At 44.2% G+C, this 17,274-nt stretch overlaps 1 protein-coding gene across 2 annotated transcripts; it reads left to right on the plus strand.

Moving 5' to 3' along the window:
- Window positions 1-142: 142 nt before the first annotated feature.
- Window positions 143-15,577, plus strand: LOC120763364 (scaffold attachment factor B1-like). 2 transcript variants are annotated; one of them, XM_040086604.2, is made up of 21 exons: window positions 143-434; window positions 1,205-1,289; window positions 2,824-2,888; window positions 2,975-3,253; window positions 4,369-4,431; window positions 5,219-5,246; window positions 6,200-6,701; window positions 7,135-7,181; window positions 7,672-7,772; window positions 8,613-8,762; window positions 8,862-8,962; window positions 9,426-9,562; window positions 10,100-10,188; window positions 10,688-10,824; window positions 11,419-11,712; window positions 12,137-12,274; window positions 13,001-13,040; window positions 13,745-13,857; window positions 14,599-14,711; window positions 14,907-14,973; window positions 15,132-15,577. In XM_040086604.2, the coding sequence occupies exons 1-21, from the start codon at window positions 240-242 to the stop codon at window positions 15,256-15,258; spliced, it is 2,871 nt and encodes a 956-aa protein (XP_039942538.1). In that variant the 5' UTR covers window positions 143-239; the 3' UTR covers window positions 15,259-15,577. The 2 variants fall into 2 exon arrangements, 1 of the variants encoding a protein (XP_039942538.1); XR_005704081.2 differs by lacking the exon at window positions 14,599-14,711 and having other exon boundaries at window positions 15,132-15,214.
- Window positions 15,578-17,274: the final 1,697 nt, after the last annotated feature.

The following is a 17,274-nucleotide window of genomic DNA, read 5'->3' on the forward strand; positions in this document are numbered from 1 at the left end:
GCTCTCGCGCATGCACGAGTCCCGGTTTGCCGCGTGACGCCACCGCCGCTCCGGAGTTGGCGGCGCCGCGGCGCGCGCAGCCCGCCCGAGCCCCGGCGCGCATGCGCGCTGCGCCTCCCTCCCTTTCCCTTCCCGCCCCTTCGCCGTCCGCTGCGCCCCGGGTCTCCTCCATTTTGTGCTGCGGCTGCGGCGCCCCCGCGTCCGTTTCACCCCGCGCGCCCGAGTCCAAACCACGGCCCATGGCGGAGAGTCACTCACCGGCCGGCCTGGGGGAGTCTGCGTCCCTGGCTGGGCCTGGCATCCCCGGGTCGGAGTCTGAAAGCCGGCGGCGGCCGCTGAGCGAGTTGCGCGTGATAGATCTGCGCGCCGAGCTCAGGCATCGCAACTTGGACAGCGGCGGGAACAAGAGCGTCCTCATGGAGCGGCTGAGGAAGGTGAGAGCAGGCAGACGCGCTGCGGCTGCCTCAGGGCTGGGTGTAGCGGGTGCGACCCCGGCCCGGCGAGCATCGCTGAGGAAAATGGCGCCAAAGAGCGGCGGGGCCGGGGCTGCGGCGGTGCCCGGCGGGATCAGTGCGAGCGTTCGGTGCCCGGCGGGATCAGTGCGAGCGTTCGGTGCCCGGTGAGGCTGGGCCTGCGCTGCGCCGTCCCAGCGACCGTCGCTGTCACGGAGTGTCACCGGGTCCCGCTCCGATTCACTCGGTGTCTGCCCTGGCACTCGACCCGAGTGTTTCTAGCTTCGTGCCCCGCAGTCTTCTGCTGTTCTCTTGAGTTCCTGGGTTTACAGTTCTGTACGCTGTGTGTCGAGCTTTTTGCTGCGTACTGATGTTTTTCTGGCGATCTGGCTGGTAGCCTGTTCGCTGTATCCTCATCACAGCATTCGCGTGTTAATAGCGTGCGGAACCCCTTCTCTGAACTGCTGCTTGCTGTGTCCCGCAGCCGAGGTTTTACTCTTGTCACAACAACTCGTGTGTCTGTGCGCAGTCACAAATGCTGTGGGATTGGCTTTTTTTGCTGACTGCTTTCCCGAAACTTACACCAACGTTATGCCTTCTGCGTGCTTTTGTTTGTGTATCCAAGTTGCTGATTCATGGTTTGAAATTTTTCAGCCTCTGGTGCCCAGCTCTTAAACTCAACCAAAATATACAGATGAATTTTTTTTTTTTGTCTCTTTTTTATATCTGTTTTTATCTTTTACCCCTATTAGGCTATTGAGGAGGAAGGAGGGAATCCTGACGAAATTCCAGTGGTTTCAGAAAATATGAAGAAAACTCCAAAAAGAAGCAGCAAAGGTACAGGGCAGTTAGAGCGACTTTCCACCTTATCATCTCTGAGTTTTCAAGCAGTTAGAGAGACTTTCCACCTTATCATCTCTGAGTTTTCAAGCAGTTAGAGAGACTTTCCACCTTATCATCTCTGAGTTTTCAAGCAAGTGTACTACTGAAATGGAGCCTTCGTAATATTTTTAATTTTGTTACTGGTGTTCTTCCCCACATTTGTGCTCATGTTTCTAGGGATGGGTGATAGAATATTCAATGTAGCAGTCATTTATTCAGAGAATTTCATGTGATTTAATGAGGCAGGAAACGTTGGAGGATCTGTTGGTTTGTTCTCAGGGTTCCCTGAAATTTGTATCAAGAATTACCAAGTAACACTGAAGCGGTGTCTGTGGTTTTAATACTATTTTTATGTAGAAATGCTGAGTTTCTAGCAAGTGCAAAATAAGCTCTGTAGCGTTATTCTTCATGGTTAATAGCAGTTGCGATTTTCTTCCCAGAAGACAAGTTTTTAATCAATTTCTGAAGTCAGATGTGTTTTCAAGGTCTTTTGCTTGGTTTTTATAGTGGTGAGGCAGTCTTACATAATCCTTATTTTCAGAAAATAATTTACGGGTTTTCTAAGATTAGTTAATTTGCACAATTTGATCTTATTTTGTAAGCAAATAACATTTAAAAGTTTGCGTTGGAGCTGAGCAGAATAACTGGTTTAGAGAGAGTATTTTCATTTTGAACTAGATTTGGTTCACACAAAGTGTAAATTTGTGAGGTGAAAGTCGACTGTTTTGCCAGCTAATTTGTTTGATTTTTGTCATTACATCTGATTTGGACTGATGGTGCAATTGCTTGCAGGCTAAAATGTGAACTCTTGACCAGATAGAGGGCAAATGTCACAACTCTGGGTGGAAGAGATCTTTGTAATAATGTGTCTCTTCAAGTCTCGGAAAAACACCTGATGTCTGTTACAGCCCCTTTTAATGTTGGGATGGAAATAGATTAAATGTTCCTCTTGGCTCTAAACCCCCTCTCACTTTTCAGTTGTAAAGTGCTGGTAGTTTTTGAGGAAAATAAAATTCCTAAAAGATCAAGCAGCTGCTTAGCTCAGAGTTTGAGGAGCTGCTCTTTGGTGCTGAAGCTGTTGGGGTGTTTCCAGTAATTCCAGTTGGGATAATTCACATCCAGCTGGTGGGCAAAGCACTGCAGTAAAACTCACAGGTAGAGTGGGGTTTTTTCATTACTTTGTGCTGTGTTTTGTTTGGTTGGGTTTTTTTTTTTTTTCCTCTTCTAGTAAATGTCTGAAAAGAAATGAAAGGTTGAGGTAATAAATTGCTGCAATCTGAGCTGAGCCAAATGTTCTGGGGAGGTCACAGAGCTTGAGCTCCTGCCAGGTGTTGGACTGTGGCGTGTTTGTCACTTACTGGAGTGGTAGCAAACAGCAGTGAGAAACAGGGAACAGAACTGAAGGGAACACCAGCTCTGGTGAAAAAGTAAAGCTTGAAGGGTGCAGCTGTAATTACTGTTCTCATTCTAACGATGATAATGTTGTTAGGACGTAGGCCAGACGAAGAGGGAGTGGAAGACAACGGCCTGGAGGAGGATTCTGGAGATGGCCAGGTACAGGGGGCTGGGTTTGGAGGGGCTGATGGCAGATGGATCTCAAGTCACCCTGACTGTGACATTTGCTTTTTTTCTTTCCACAGGACGATATTGAAGCAAGTTTGGATAACTTGCAGGATATTGATATGATGGATATTAGTGTGCTAGATGAAGCTGAAATAGATAATGGCAATGCAGTAGATTGTGGAGATGATTACAGTGCCCGTAATATTCTTGACTCGCTGTCTGATAGTAAAGAAAATGCTGATGCAGAAGTGAAAGAACTTCCAGATCAGCCTGCTGAGTATGCTGTAGGTAACTTGGAGGCATCCCCACAATTTTCAGAAATAAAAGAAGAATCAAGAGAAATACCAATAGTGATGGTATGCATCTCTTATGTGTGTGGAATCAGGTTTTTTTTTAATTATTTGTAATATATTTATTTATGAATTAAATAGCAAAATGGTGCCTGAAGAGTACTTGGGGAAATTTGGGCACTACTTTTCTTTTTATGTATTTGTGGAACTACAAATCTTAATTTTTAAAATACTTAAATGTTTGTACACATGATTGTATTAATAATAGTTTACAGAGCATTTGTTTGTAATGCTTTGAACTGTGCTTCACTTCATTAATTATGTTATTCCTATTTTCATGTCTTTATTGTACTGAACGTGTGAGGCCTACAAATAGTGTAGCTTATTTCTAAACTGAACAGAAGCATTCAGGACATTATATTCAAGGTTATTTTTCTGCTAAGATAGGGTCTTGCAGTTATTCAGTTGCTGAAAGTATTTTTATTTTGGCTTTCTGTGCTCATCTGGCTGATGACACTGGGCTAGAGGATAGTCCCTTCTACCCAAAATCAAGTGTTTTACCTCCTGAAATGCACAACAAAGCATTTAAAAAAAGTTACTTCTGCCCATCTCATATGGGGGAGTAGTGCTCTTTGTTGTGTGTCCACGTTGATTTGAGGTTCTAGAGTTGTGTGGTTCTTTTCTAAAGGTGCAGAAATAAGCTTGGCCCCCTACCTCCAGGCATATCCCTGTGCCACATAAATCAAACGGAAATACTCAGAAAAAGTTGGGTTTTTTAAGTGAGTAAATGCCTTGAGGCCAGGTCAGCTCCCATGATCTGCTTTTATCAGTGAAGGAAGTAATTATCAAGTCCTGTAGTTTTTTTGGCTCTGTGTTGTTGCTGTAAGTGACAGCGATACAAATCAGAGAAATTTTGCTGTTGGAATCCTCATACTTGGAAGGTTTTTGTGAGCTGACCATCATAGTTAGGAGATAATGAGAGAGCTTTTCCAGTCAGTGGAGGTCAGGATGAGTCCCAGGGGTTTTCACTCCGTTTTTACCATTATTGGTTGCTTTGGATACCGGATGTGTGTGCTGGATAGCAGCTGTCAGTGCAAATACAAATCTTCAGTTTCTCATTCAGGTTTCACTCCCAGTATTCCTTCATAGATAACAAAATGTCTTCCCTTTATTTTTTAAAGGTAGAGTTTGAAGATGTTGGGAACAGTTTAGATGCTTCTTCATCAGATTTAACCGTAATAAAGGTAAATGGTAGCCAGTTTTTCTTTACAAACAAAACATAAAATATCCTGTATAATTCTGTATGTTGAAACAGTGTGTGTACAGTGGGTGCATTCTTCCTCTGCAAAGAATAGGAACTAATGCTTTTTAAGTTACTCATAAAGAGAAAGATTTCTTTTCTCTATCAGGTCACATATATATATATATATTTATTATGTATGTATCATTCTGAGTTTGGTGGTAGATTGGATTCCTTTCATCTGATGTAAATACCAGCTCAGTGCCTCGCATTGTGTTTAACTTGCATTAAAAATGTCCCTATCCCACGGTGAGAGGAAAGCTGGAGCTGTCCATTCCTGAAATGCCGGCCTTGTTTCCAGATCACTCCTGGTAGGTTAAGGACACCAGCTCCAGGTGAAGCTGGTGTTTCTGTTGATCCCATTTTCAGAAAGGAGACTTCAAAAAACACAGGGTAGAGAAGGGTAATGTGAAGATAAGCTTTCCTCTGTGCTATTTATATTTATTGGTTTATTTATCCATGTGAATGCGTACCGTGTGTTCAACAGGTGGCTGAACTTGAGAGGTGTTAAAGTTCTCACAAACTTCATAGAACTCTGAGGATATTAAAAACTCACGTTAAACCTTCTGAGACGTTTATTTAAAGTTCAGTGTTTTCAAAGCTGATATAGCTTGTTATAGTTATGCTTTCACTAAATACTCTCCTGTAATGGGTGGTTAAGAGATATTCAGAATAGCATCTTGCTTATGAAATAGTGATATTTCTCCTTTTTAAAATCTTTTTCACTACAGGAACTTGAAGAGTTACCATTGGAGCCAGGTACTGTTTGATTTTGTTTGGTTACTTTGATTCTTTTTTTTTTTTTTTAATGAAAAAAAATCCTGGGCATTTAAACAGTTTCATTCTTCATTTAGGCTTTTTGCGTCCCTGTTTGGGTTTTTTGGTTCTATTTTTTTAATGCATTACTGTAGTGTACGTTATTATGGTGGAAAATCCAGGTCATGCAGGGTCATAGAGATTGGAAACCCAGTCATATCACCAGATCTGTGAATAACCACCCTTGGAAAACGTGTTTAATGCCATGAAATGGTTCCCTAGAACTGTTACTGCAGAGTGAAGTTAAGGAACGAGCCTTAAAGATGTAAAGGTTCTGAAAACAGATCTTGTGATATCACACTATACTGTAGTTCTGTGGATAAATACAAATACAGGAGAGTAGGCAGTGCAAAGCTCTGGTGCAGAACAGAAATTAAAGAGTGGCTGGACTTCAGAAGAAGGAACACGCTGCCGTCACAGGAATTTGCTACAGATCCCACTCGCTTTCTGGACTGCAAACACACTCAGAACCATCAGAAGATGCCCAGTTCTCATGTTGGACTTTCTCTGCTGAAGGAACTTCACAGAAATTTGGAAAATTGAACTCTCAGTGCCTTGATACGTTCAGTTAAGCATCTCGGACTCTGGAAGCTAACTAGAGAAGAAACAGAGCTGAACGATTTGCTGAAGAATATGAAGGCTGAGCCCGAAGTTTTTTGTTAAATCTGTGGGGGCATTTTTCTTGGCTGTTGAGGTGGTAGGGCTGATTTGGCAGTGTGTGAGAGAGCAGTTAGCGTGGTAGGCGTAACACTGTGTACACTAGGGTTTTCCAATCTCTGTGTAGCTTAGCAGTTCTCTTGGTGTTAGTGTGGCAGCCATGCCAGTTCCACGTTTGTGATTGCTGTATTTCCCTGGTGATTAAATCTTGTGCCATTCTATTCCTGTTAAATCCGTAGAAAATGAGAAAATACTCGACATTTTGGGGGAAACTTGTAAATCTGAGCTACTTAACGAAGAACCCGCGGAAGCGGAGCGGCCGCGTGCGCAGGAAGCCAGTAACGCGGGGCCAGGCAAGAGGCTGGCTGAGGAAGAGGACGCTCTCGCTGCCGCTCAGCTGGAGGAAGATGCTTTAGCTTTGGACAGCAAATCGGCCCAAGCTTTGGCAAGGAAGGAAGCAAAGCGTTTAGTGGTAGCAAAAGGGGAGACAAGTGAACAGAGCCCTGAGGAAGAGGCCCCGGACTCTGAAGGTGTAGTGGTAGAGACCCTAAGCGATCAGAGTAGCAAACGCTCCCAAGGCCTGGAAGCCTCTAGTGGGGAGACAGCGGAGAAAGGCGCAGGTGCCGAAGCCAGAGATAGCAAAGAAGATGGCAAGAGAGCAGAAGACAAAGCTAATTCTGAGGAATCTTCCCCTGCCACTAAAGAGTCCTCAGCCAGTGAGGGCGGTGATCAGAAAAAGAGGTTTGTTTTTTCTCCGTTCTAGACCAGATGCTATCTTTTATCATTGGTCCTTAAGTGATGCGAATAAGCTGTTTCCTTCAATTGGCCTCCGAGACTGATGAAATTGTAGCCTATTCCTAAAGGTCTCTTTTATTTCTCCATATGTAGATGTGGTTTTTTTTTTTCTTAAGAACAGTGGGTTTGATTTCTTTTCCTTCCTCAACCTTCAAAGGTTGTTTTTCCCCAAATTACTCTTATTTCTGTCATCTGCAAAACAGAATTGTCCGTTTAGGGGTACAAATCCCTATTTCCTGTCACTCTTCTAGAAATTTGCCAATAATAGTGTTTATTTTGGAACTAATTTACTGGTAGGTATCCAATTTTAGTTGTGCTGTCTAGAATTGATATTCTTTTTGCGTATGATCTCTTGAATAATGTGGTGTTTTGTCTTTAGCCCTGTTGAAGACAAAGATGCAAAGGCAGTCGCAAAAGATGAGAAAGGTAGGTGCATGTTTGGGGGTTTTGGGGGGTTTTTTTAATGTACAAAGAACCTGGAGTAAAAAGGAAGACTGTTAATTTAGTGAACTCTCAATGCAGTTGTAACACATCCGTTCAAAATATATTTTTAAAATATCAGTTCCTTGTAACTTCTGTAGCATTTGTAACAAAAAGAGTTGGGGGTTGTTTTAAACCAGAATTAACATTTGATACTTTGTAATTCTCCTAAAAGGGCTTGAAGTACAGGAAATCTGTAGCTGCAGACTCATTAAGGCTGTTGAAATGCACGTTAACTGTGGATTTCAGATGCTCATTTTTGCGGGCTGCATGTGTAGCCTGCAATTTGATTTTAAGAATGAATGGAAGAGGGAATTAAAATTGCAGTGGAAGAGTTTTATGAAAGGAAAATGTGGGGGGGTTTAGGACTCTTAATTCTGCACTGCTGCATTTGTGTTTTACATGTTCTTTTCTGTTTGGCTTTTTTGTACCCCAGGCCGTGTGGGGAGTGGTTCTGGCAGAAATTTGTGGGTTAGTGGACTTTCCTCCTCTACTAGAGCTACAGATTTGAAGAATCTTTTCAGCAAGTATGGAAAGGTACGTAATGGATATGTAAATTAACAAACCATTCTGTCAGTTTAGGAGGCTGACCTTAAATTTAAGGTCATTTAAATCTTATTTTCCCTTGTGAATAAGTGGGCAGGCTGAGTTCTTAACTTGGTGTTCTTTGGCAAGTCTGTATCTGAAAGGAGCACAGTTCAATAAAAAGATTGAAATGGAGGGGTGGGAGCAGAGGTGGAGGTTGCAGAGAATATTTGTGCAGATAGCTGTGAGAATGAGGCAATTCCTGACAGCAGAGACTGGTAGATCATGTAGTTGTCTAATTATGTCTTGAGTATCCAGCAACGTTAATGCTCTTTTAAACAATTCCATTTCTAGGGGTATTCTCTGGAGAAATCCAGTTTTTGAGGGCAGGCTTCCACTTGTTTTGCGGTGCCTGTTAGGATACAAGAGCAGGAGTTGTGGAAGGGAGCTCTGTGTGACCATCTCCCCTCCTGCCAAATGCTTTTCTGAACGCAGTATTAAATGCTTGTATCACTAAGTGCCACTGCCTGTCAGAGATTGTCATCTGTGGGCACAGACATCCTGTGAGGAAAGAGAAAGGGAAAGTCTTTTCAATTCGATTTTGGTTTTTACAATCCCACTCTCCCTTCTCTGTATATATCTGCCTTGAGCTCCTGACCTGCTCAGCAACTTGAAGATGAATTTTCTGAGCTGCTTTATTGAAGAATATCCATGCCTGTGACGGGATTGATTGAACTAAATGGCTTTTAAAAGTCCTTTCCCGTCCAAGCTGTTCTAAGAAATGGAGATTAAGTTACAATTAATTTAGTGACAGACCTGCAAACACAGAATATTTTGGTTTTTTTCCCAAAGGTGGTTGGTGCAAAAGTGGTGACAAATGCTCGCAGTCCTGGTGCTCGCTGCTATGGCTTTGTGACAATGTCGACATCTGAGGAGGCCACCAAGTGTATAAATCACCTGCACAGAACAGAGCTGCATGGGAAAATGATTTCTGTGGAAAAGGTAAGTGGCAGCTACTTCATGGCAGTGTAATGAGAATAAAAGCATGCAATTTTAATCTCTTGTCCCTGACTGTGTAATTATTTCTGCCTGAATTTCTAGGCAAAAAATGAACCAGCAGGAAAGAAGCCTTCGGACAAAAAGGAAGGTGAAACGAGGAAGGAAAAAGACAGGCATCATTCTGCAGAGTCCAAATCTGAGAAGTAAAGTGGTGTTCTGTATTTTTTGATATTTAAAGAGCGCTCATTTCAAATACAGCCAAGTGACCAAGTTGAACAGTAACTGTAATAAATCTTGGTTTAATGTTTCATCGTGCATTTGAAATAGGAATAATGCTTGGAAAGTCGATGTTTTACCGGAGTAAAAGCATCTGTTCAGAGTTACAGCTGGCTCTCTGTTCAGAAATACAAGGCCTTTAGTGTTAGTATAAAAACCTGTTAGCTGTATCAAGAGTTACTAAATCAAATTATTTCTAGCTAAACCATTATTTTTACCAGTTTGTCCTCTGACCTGCCTCTGTCTTGGACTCTTCTTTTAACTGACAGATATATCTAGGATTTTCTGTCTTTCTGATAGACTGTGGTTAGTGAGTGATACTTCCAGCACTGGATTTTCAAGTGGTTTGTTGCTTTTGAAAGAGGAATTTTGCTTTCCTGCTTTTTGTAGGTCTGTTGGTATTAAGAAGGAGGAGAAGATCGAGAAAAAAGATGATGCTAAGAAATCAGAAAAAGATGAAAAAGAAGGAAAAGAAAAGGATGAACAAAAGACTGGATCTTCTGATAGATCCAGGGCAAGCAAATCAGGTGATGCTGACTGTCTTTCAGAAGTGTTTTCACGGATACTTGTGTTTTATTAGATGTGATTGATAATTCCATAAAAAGCAGCTTAATTAGTAAAACTGACACAAACATCACAAAACTCCTTGAAAATTTTGACTTCAGTTTCTAATAATGTACAAAAGATTTTCCTTATATTTTTGTGGAACTGTCACTGGGTTTAAACCTGACACTGTGTGTGCTTCTGTGTCCTTTTTTGGGCTTTTTATTAAACTGTGGCAAAGGATGTATTTTGTGGACAGGAGAAAAAAAAGAATTTTGTTTTCTTTTAGCTGTCATCCCTGCCAGAAAATGCTGCTGTAATTTTGTGATAAACTTACTGCCCCCATCCTCAAGCTGGCCAACTCTTGGCAAGCTCTTTAAATCATAAACAAGTTCCATATGTTATTAAAAACACTCATTAAAATAACTTTTTACTATTTGATATCTTCACAGTTTTGAATCTTTCAAGAATTGTTGAATGTCTTTTGTACCATTTATTTTTGGCTCCGTTTTGTTTTCCAGCAAGTCGAGGAACCGAGAGGACAGTGGTGATGGATAAATCTAAAGGAGAGCCAGTTATTAGTGTGAAAACCTCTGCATCAAAAGAGAGGGTAAGGCCAATCTCCAGAGAAGCTTTTGTGTGAAAATAGGTGTTAAATACATTTATGTGCTCAGACATGAAGGGTGTTTAGCCTAGCATATTGGTAAAATTATCCTTTTTTCACTTTCTGGAGAGCATTGGGGTGGTAAATCATGATGTGGCAGAGGGGAAGTGCTTCTGTTTCACCTTTTTTTATACTTTTTCACTGCTGATCTAGTGGAAGAATGCACTTTTCATATGTGTTGCAATATCAAAATGGTGTTAGGATTATGGAATGTTACTGGTGTGTGTTGCTTGAAGTCAGGCTGTGTTCTCCTTGTATTTATTTGTAATATTTAGAAGTTCTGGTCAAATTCAGGGTGCTTTTCCCTGGAATTCCACTGTTGTTTACCTCTGGGGAAGGTGTGGTAGCCTGTTTTGTTCAGGTTGACCTAGTGTAGGTATTTGCCTCGGAGTTTTAGCTGGAAGTGCGCCGTGTTCAGCTCATGCATTGTTCTGATTCATCTCAGAGCACAAAAAGCCAGGACCGCAAATCAGAGAGCAAGGAAAAGCAGGATATTTTATCCTTTGATAAAATCAAGGAGCAGCGGGAACGGGAGCGGCAGAGGCAGAGGGAGAGAGAAATCAGGGAAACGGAGAGGCGGCGGTGAGTTCCCACTTCCCTCTAAACTTTTAAATGGCGTTTTTCACTCCCTTACCTGGTTTGTGTTTCGAACAGGCTTCAAAGCAGTGCTGTGCTGACCCTCCAACAGGGATAGCTCAGATTGATTTCATGCTAATTACTGCTAGAACAGACGTAATGCCAAGTGATGGAGGCTTTTACTGCTGAAATCAATGTTGTCATGAGACTTCTGTAGGTGCTTTCAGGCTTTGTGTTCCACTTAACCGGATTTGAATTTCCTTGATTTTTTTTTTTTTTTTTTTCCCCAGAAACTTGTAAATACTTTTTGTGTGTCAGATTTCTGTCTTAGGACATGCTGTGCTCTCTGAAAGCTTTTTCAGACCTAAGAGTAGACACTGTGTTACTTACGCAGAGTTCTCACCTTTGCTTCTGTCATTCCTATGGAGTTCTTTATTTTCACCTAAGCTGTTGCTTAATTGGGAAGAAGGGGGAGAACATAAATACCTTTTTTAAAAAAAAAAAGGCAAAACCAAACAAGAAACCCCACCCAAAACAAAGAAGCAATAAAGCTTGCACTGAAAAGTCTCAATTAAAAACCAAGTATCTCTTTTAAATCAGAGAGAGAGAGAGGCGAGACCGGGAGCAGCGCCTTGCAGCCATTCACGAGCGGGATGAGAGACAGAGGCTCCAGAGGGAGCGGGAACGGCTGGAGTTCCAAAGGCAGCGCCTGGACAGAGAGCGCTTGGAGAGGGAGAGGTTGGAGAGGGAAAGGATGCACATAGAGCAGGAAAGGAGACGGGAACAGGAGCGCATCCAGAGGGAGAGGGAGGAGCTGCGACGCCAGCAGGAGCAGCTGCGCTACGAGCAGGAGCGGAGATCTGCCATGAGGAGGCCTTACGATCCTGACAGCAGGTGAGGAGCAGGGCAGCGGGGCCCCAAGCTCCTCAGGCACGTCCCCTCTGACAGCCTGTGGAATCGGGGAGCACTCTGGATAAAGCAGTCATGGGAGCTCACAGCTGAAAGACTCCTTGCGTGCTGCTTTTAACACTAATAGCATTGAAAGAGCAAATGCTGTGCTTGTACACTTGCAGCACTGTTTTGGTCTACTCTTGCTTCCCAAGGGGGATGACCAAGAGTAGGGCTGTTAAGTGGTAGTGGGAAAGATACTCAATCTCTGCTGAAATTAAGCTGCTTTTGGTAAACCAAATTTTCTCGGCAACCGATGCGACTCCTGCTTAACACACATAGATTTTTAATTACTGGCTTGAAGGAGGTTTGAGAGAGCAGGAGAGGGGAGCTGGCTGTGGGGTTGCTGCTGATGTGGCCCCGTGTGCAGGAGGGATGAGCCGTACTGGCCCGAGGCCAAGCGGCTGGCGCTGGAGGAGCGGTACCACTCGGACTTCGGCCGGCAGGATCGCTTCCACGACTTCGACCACAGGGACCGCGCCCGCTACCAGGATCACTGCTTGGACAGGTGGGCGAGGCACGGCCTCTTCTTCTTCTTCCTCTGCCTTCGGGGAGGTGGTGGTGTCCTGTGGTTTGAATGGTGTCAGGAGAGTGTAAGAAATCACTCCTGTGCGTTCCTCGTCTAATTCCACACGTGCTTGTTTCTGTGGGTTAGGGACGTAGCAGAAAGAGGCTGCATGAAGATTATGATCCAAATCCCGATGTATGCCATGATTCTGATGGAGATAATAGCAGCTTCTCTCAAGGTGTTCAGTCTCTCACAGTTTGCTTTATGAACCCCTAAGATTTAGCCATTTCCTTTTGCTTTAAAACTTGCCCTATTTTCACATTGCACCATGGCTAATGCAGGGTTTTAGCCCCACAGTAAGGAAAATACTTTCTGTGTGGTGCCATTGAAACTTCTGTTTGCTCTCAAGGGATCTCCGGTGAAAAGTGTGCAGTTTGTTTTTGGTTGTAGCTCATTTCTGACACTGGTAGGTTCACTCAATATTCTCCTTGGTGTCACTAGCCATCCTCAGTGGTGCCTTTTTACCCCTATTACAGTGGTAGGTGTTACTTTGATCTCTTTTTATGCTATGAAACAAGAACTCTTCTGAGTTATCTTTGCCACTGAGCAGTTGCATCCAGATTTACAACCTAATGAAGATTAACTTTTCCTGTGTTGTTTCTTGCACACACTGGAATTATAATTACTGTGTTGATTCAACTGAAACTTTTCTTTTTTTTGTTTCAGGAGAGACTGTACGAGGGGAATTCCGGATCGAGATGGGCAGGTGCGTTACAGCCAAATTACTGCTTCAGTTAAAAACCGAAACAAGCTGATCCCATACAGAAAGGACACAGTGTTTCACACAGCACAAACACAGTCATTGCAGCTGAGATGATTAAGCAGAACTAATTTTGTGTGCTGATGGCCATAAAGTAAATTATTAGGTTACGTGCTTGCTGGGGTGGAAGCCGCAGATACAGGCAAGGGGAAACCTCTGAGTGATGGGAGCATCTTTTCAGGCTGTTATGTGGCAGTAAAAGCTTTTTGATTGACCATCTTAGGTGTTAAGAGAGAGCTAAAAGGATGCTCTCTCTCACATTTATCTCAATAAAACAACTGGTGCCATAATGAAACAGGGCTGTAGAAGGACAGGTATGAAAATCAGTGCCACAGTGGGATTCAAAACCTTTCATTTCTGAAGAGAGGTAGCGAGTAGGCAGATATTCTGTGTAAAAATCAAATATCTGAAGCCAAGAATGTAAGCCTTAAAAAACTTTACCAAACAAAAAAGAGCTCTCCCACCAGTGAACAGCATGGAATCAATGTCAAGAAACAAAATAAACGCCTGGAGTGAACCATGCCCAGCAGCGGAACCTGTAAAAAATGAGACAGCTTTTTCTGACGCCTCATAGCAAGGCAACATCCAAAAAGCAATCCTGGAAGAAAAATGGTGTTTTTTAGGATGTGTGTGTCCCGTTTGTGTTCCAGCACTACCCGGATGAGCGGCACGGGGGCCCTGAGCGGCACTCCCGGGACAGCTGGGGTGGCTACGGCTCTGACAGAAGGATGAGTGAGGGAAGAGGGATCCCCCCACAAACCCGGTTAGTGCCTGGCAAATCAGGGAGGTGACTGGGGGCTCTTAACGCCTCCTCAGTGAGCCTTTGAAGGGTGACAGCAGTAAGCAGCTTGGCGAGTGTGAATCCTCTCTCCGGATCTTTGAGGAGTTGCCACGTGTAGCTCTCACATGTCTCAGGAGAGTGAAGCTCTGGAGTGAGGAAAGAGCTGCTCAGTTAGCTCAGCTCCTGACTGTGGTTCTGTAAATAACTTTCATTTCTACAGATGAGATTCAGATCTCTTTCTACAGATGGGATTTACAGATGCCCCAGTAAGGACTACATGAGTCTCATTCATGGCCGGTAGTCAGGTTTTAAAGGAAATTGAGTGAGAAGTCTCTGCAGTGGTGGGGGTAGAGAACTTGGACTCACCTGGAATCGTAGTGGTTAATCAAGTTAATGCCCAGTTAATCAAGCTGGGCATATCCCAGCTGCAGAATTTTCAGACAGAGGAGTGGCAGCCAATGAATCGATCCATGCCTGAGCATTTCAGTCCTTTGCGATATCAAAGATCAAAAAAGACAGGTTTTGTTGTGTGAAGGATGCTGTTCAGCAAGTGTCTCTCCTTGTTTCTCTTTGACCAGTTCTGATTGCAGTGATTGGGTGGCTCCAGCTCCAGCTTGATTAACCATTTAACACACTTTGGCATGGGGTACGGTGTCTGGCTTTACCCTGTGCTGCTCAGTGGGTAGGGGACGTACCTAGAAGATGTTCTTTTATTTTTTTAAGAGATGGACGTGACTGGGGAGATCATGGTCGAAAGTTAGAGGGGCATCAAGATCGTACATGGCAGGGAAATGTGGATGGAGGAGTGATGGGACGGGATCATGAGAGATGGCAAGGTACACTTGCTGCTTACCAGTGTGATCGTGGTTTTTTTCTGTCAATTACTGCTGCTGAACCTTCTAGTGGTAGTTAAATTACTGAGAAAACCAATGAAATTCTGGGAACAAGGTGACATTTTTATTAGGGAAACACAAAAGCCTGTATTTTTCCTTTTCTTTTTTTTCCCCCTTTTTTTTCTCTTTTTGAATCAGGTGGTGATAGAAGCATGCCTGGTCAGTCAGGACCAGGCCATGGGATGACTCGAGGAGGGACATCAGGGTAAGAAACTCCATCAGAATGCTTTTATAACAGTTTGAGCTGAAAAACACCCTCAAGGGCGCGGAGGGGAGGGAAAAAAAAAAAACCCCAACAAAACAAACATCTTTCAGAGTCCAAACTCCCTGGGCCGTGTCCAATGCGTGTGGCGTTGTTTGCAGGCGTGGAGGCTTCACCCCAGCCGGGAGCCAGGGCCAGGTGCTGCAGGGCAGTGGGATCCCAGGTGTGTTTGCAGGCCCGGAGAGGACAAACAGACTGAGTGAGCCCCGCTTCAGCCGCCGCTACTGACGGCGCTCGCTGTACTTTGGTGTATTTCTTCTAATGCCACGTGCCAGTGGTCGTGAGTTTTATTAACCCAGGGTCACCTTGAGTTTGTGATTCTAAAAAAAAAAAAAAAAAAAGAGCAAGACTGCTGCTGCACTGTAGCCAAATATTGTTGTCGACTTGGTTTGGGGTTTGTTGGTTTTGTTTTGGATTTTTTTTTTTTTTTTTTTTTTTTTTTTTCCTGTTTGTAATGAACATGGTGTTGGTCAAACATCGCTTTTAAGTTTCTGTAAGTGAAACATTCCATTTTTCAAAAATAATAAAAATCGGTTTATGGCTACTATTTTCTTGCCCCTGGAGTCTTTGGCAACCTCGTGAGAGGTTTAAAAGTCATTGAAGAGAGGATCTGCTGGTAGCACTGTGGGATTTGAAGAGCAGCGATAGATCTGTGACATTGTGGGTGTGGAGGGGCCAGGCAGACTCTGCCTGTCTTTAATTCCTTCCTTTGTGCCATTAAGTTTAAATATTCTGTCTGTGTTTCCATTTTAGTTTTCTGTCATTATGGGAGTAGAAGGAGGAGGAAGGAAAAGGAGGAAGAAGGAAATCTGGGAGAGAGAGGAGGAAGAAGAAGGAAGGAGGCCTGAAAAGTAGGATCTAGTTCAGTCTAGGGCTCAGTGCTTACACCTCCCTCTGCTGGTAACCTGCTCTGCTCATTGCTTTGCCTCTTCAGCATAAAAACCTAAAAGCCAAACATTAAAATACTCCCAGGCCCAGAAGTCACATCTTCTCCCCTCTCAGCAGCACCACAAACACCTGGGGGCCACAGGTGGGGCAGAAAGTGTCCCACATCCCCCCGGGCACTCTGGGGCACAGAGGGGATGGAGGATGCAGGAGAGACCAAGAGCAGGTGATGTGGGGCTGTGCTCACAGGTTTGGGGTGATGTCACAGTGGAGGAGCCCCTCAGTCACAAATTTTAATTCTCCTCTTCCCTGTGGCCCATCTTTGTATCTTCCATCCACCTCTGCCTTCCCATCCCAGTGTTTTAATTCCTCCCTGGCACGGTGACATCGGGGACTTGCTGCTGTCCCTGGCAAACAAAAATGGAGCTGGAGACAAGAAATGAGCAGAGTCCTGACCAAACCTGCACAGGCAGAGATCCCAAAGCAGGAGTGGTGACAGGGCACAGAGGGACACAGGGCTGTTGTTTCTCCAGAAGGGGTGAGAGGAGATGGCTGTGGTGGCCCTGAGTGCAGGTGGGGTGGGGCGATGAGGGCCGGGGCTCACACGGGATCTGGGGGATGTCACCATGAGCTTGTGGCTCTGGATGGCCCTCAGAGTGTGACACACCCAGGATGGGCACGGCTGGAACTCAGGGTGTGCCACACCCAAGGTGGTGGGCTTGGCCAGAAGTCAATTTTGGTCACACTCAAGGAGGTTGGAAGTCTGAGTTTGCCACCTCCAGCCTGGTGGGGAAGGCCGAAAGTCGTTGGTAGCAGACTCCAGGTGGTGCACAGTGGCACAGTGCCACACTCAAGGGGGTGCAGAGAGGCAGAAGTCACAGTGCCACGCTCACGGTGGCCATGGGACACGGTGGCCGTGTCATCCCAAACTCAAAGCAGTGGCTGGCAACAAAAAAAGGCTGAGTGTCCCTTGGGTATGTGCACACTGTGAGCGTATCACTTGTCACAGGGTTAACAAATGTGTTTCACTGCCCTGGAACATCACCACAGAGATTTCAGAATTATTTTTAACAGCTCACAGCACGACCAAGAAATATAAGCCTTGGAAAAACAAAAATTTTCCCTTTATTTATATTGTACCTGTTTCACAGAGAGCTACATGGCAGAAGTGCCTTCAGCTGCCAAGTGCTGTGTGAGAAAAAAAAGGGGTTTGAACACAGATTAGAAAGGAAAACTGAGCTTTGGAAATCGTCATGAGTTGACCCCAAAATACCAACGCTATTTTTACAAATCACTGTGCACTTACAAAGCCTAAGTCTTGCCTCAATTTTATTTAGCATTCAGTTATTTAAAAACCGC

Source organism: Hirundo rustica, chromosome 26 (genome assembly GCF_015227805.2).
Source record: "Hirundo rustica isolate bHirRus1 chromosome 26, bHirRus1.pri.v3, whole genome shotgun sequence".
Lineage (NCBI taxonomy): Eukaryota > Metazoa > Chordata > Aves > Passeriformes > Hirundinidae > Hirundo > Hirundo rustica.

What these genes read in the sequence shown, in the direction of transcription:
- LOC120763364 (XM_040086604.2), top strand. Translation starts at nt 240, where the DNA reads ATGGCGGAGAGTCACTCACCGGCCGGCCTGGGGGAGTCTGCGTCCCTG. An exon ending in GAGAAATACCAATAGTGATG is followed by an intron (nt 3,254 to 4,368) that starts GTATGCATCTCT and finishes TATTTTTTAAAG; the next exon opens with GTAGAGTTTGAAGATGTTGG. An exon ending in ATCCAGGGCAAGCAAATCAG is followed by an intron (nt 9,563 to 10,099) that starts GTGATGCTGACT and finishes TTTGTTTTCCAG; the next exon opens with CAAGTCGAGGAACCGAGAGG.